At 43.3% G+C, this 2,159-nt stretch overlaps 1 protein-coding gene across 1 annotated transcript; it reads right to left on the bottom strand.

Moving 5' to 3' along the window:
- Nucleotides 1-309: 309 nt before the first annotated feature.
- ufsp1 (UFM1-specific peptidase 1 (non-functional)) lies at nt 310-1,280 on the bottom strand. The gene has a single exon (XM_034164471.1). The coding sequence runs from the start codon at nt 1,113-1,115 to the stop codon at nt 390-392; it is 726 nt and encodes a 241-aa protein (XP_034020362.1). The 5' UTR covers nt 1,116-1,280; the 3' UTR covers nt 310-389.
- Nucleotides 1,281-2,159: the final 879 nt, after the last annotated feature.

The following is a 2,159-nucleotide window of genomic DNA, read 5'->3' as shown; positions in this document are numbered from 1 at the left end:
AGAAGTATTAAAATTTAACTTGATAAATATGTAACTTAAAACTGGCAAACATGATTTATTATTTTGTAATTTACCATCAGCAATTCGTCAAATACTTTGTCAAAACAGTTTATCCACAACATGGCAGTAAAGTTGGCTTTGAAAAGGATTGAACCTGTACTGGATGAACTGTGCAAGTGGAAATGCTGGGAAAAAAACAAAACAAAAAAAGTTGCCAATAATACAACAATCTGGACCTTTAGCAACAACCACTACTGTAATGCAGATGTCACATTTTATAATACACAACAAAGCATTCAGCATTTTGTAAGCTTGTGGCTTGTGGACTGTATTTGGCCCCCAAGCTGCTCATTTGAAGCCACTGATTGAGGCTATTTGAAGTATCTTTGTCAATTCATTCTCATTTTTCCAGCAGTTTGGGGCAGACATAGGTTGTAAAATGAAGACTGGTCCAGAGAAGACAACCGTTTCCACGTCACCCACTGCTGTCTCTGCAGATCTGTCTTCTCCAGCGGATGGCCGTAGTAGTGAGGGTCAACGACCAGCAGGTAGCTCCCCTCGCCCCCACTGCACACCCCTAATACCGCCTTGGACGAGTTGTCTCTATCCCCTCCCATCATGGCAGGAGACCCATGCTTCTGAAAGTGTTGATGGAGTTCTGCCACAGCCACGTGCTCCAGCTCGGCTCCTCCGCCCCGGACATGGACTATCCTACAGGGGACATCATAGAAGTAGTCAAGAACTAGGGAGGCTTCAAATGTGCCGATCCACTCCTTGGAACCAGAAAAAGAGGCTGGCTTGTCACCCATTGTGACCAAGGCTTGTTGGACTTGGTGCAGGCTCGGTGGAGGCCTGTCCCGCTCCTCCTGTGGACAACAGTTAGACCTGATCCAGGAGGCCAGAGTCTGAACAGTCCGGTACCCACACCCCCAACCTCTGTCGTCAAGGCCATCGCACCCATAATGAAAGTACACATATTCTCCTGTTACAAAAGAACACTTCACTGGATCTGGAACTGGATTAGGAAGGCCAGTGTGGACAGTCTTTGATAAGGACTTGGACCAGTTCCCACCTTCAGCTGGATCTCCTCCCCGGTCAGCCACATTCCTCTCCATTCTTCAAATCAGCTTTCAAGACAAGAAAACATTTTCGGATTTAAATGTCTTTTAATAATTAAAATGTTTCCAACAGCTGAGTTGAAATCAGACAAACGCGAGTCTACTTGTCCGACTCCAATAAACGTCCCTCCACACACGAACACAACACTAGAGTTCCGCATTATTACATTTTTACTAAAATGAACTTATTACAGTTGAAATTAGTTTAAACGGTTTACGAATAAATATAGTATTGTTTGGTTGTGTGAGTGTAATATATATATATATATATATATATATATATATATATATATATATATATATATATATATATATATATATATATATATATATCGATTAAAAAAAAGCGGGGGTGTGGGGTGGAAGAAGCAGCACACTCTCAGGAGCGCCACTAGCTTAGCTTAGCTTATGACAAGCTAAACGTGGACGCTCTCGTTATGGCCGAACAACTGTCCAGTTTCTGGGTATTCTGTGTTAGTACGCGCCCGTGGCCGACGTGCTTGATGAATTGCTGCGCAAAAAGTAGTTCAAAGAAATTAAGATAACTGAAGCTTAGAGTGCCCGTAATAAATATTTAAGAAGTTTATGAGCAACTGCACATTGTAAACATCGACACGATGGCGCTTGATGCGGAGAGTTCAGAAAGATACGATTGGAATGGTCTGACCATTTACAGTTGGCGATGAAAGACTTGGGTGTTAACTTTGTGTTAAAGTCGTTACAAGAAGCTGCACTGAGAGAGATCTATCTGGGAAGAGACACGGTCTCTGTGTTGTCGCTCCAACGAGAGCGGCACGCTGAGCAGGGTGGTGAAAATAGTCCGGCGAGCTCAATCTGTGAGCGCGAGCTGTCCCAGTTCCATAATGGCAGAAATGTCGGTCCAATGAGAGCAGCACTCTGAGCAAGGCGGAAGCAGCAGTCAGTGTGTCAACAGCGCCGCCATATTAGGAAGGTCGAACGGTCCTGTGAAATCATATAACTTGTAGATGTTTGATTAGTTATGCAAATAAATATACAATCAATTTTTGTCGCAAAACGAAT

This window comes from Thalassophryne amazonica, chromosome 23, assembly GCF_902500255.1.
Source record: "Thalassophryne amazonica chromosome 23, fThaAma1.1, whole genome shotgun sequence".
Classification (NCBI taxonomy): domain Eukaryota; kingdom Metazoa; phylum Chordata; class Actinopteri; order Batrachoidiformes; family Batrachoididae; genus Thalassophryne; species Thalassophryne amazonica.
This window is presented reverse-complemented; position numbering and strand designations above follow the sequence as displayed.

Coding starts and splice junctions, on each gene's coding strand:
- ufsp1 (XM_034164471.1), bottom strand. CDS start 1,115: ATGGAGAGGAATGTGGCTGACCGGGGAGGAGATCCAGCTGAAGGTGGG.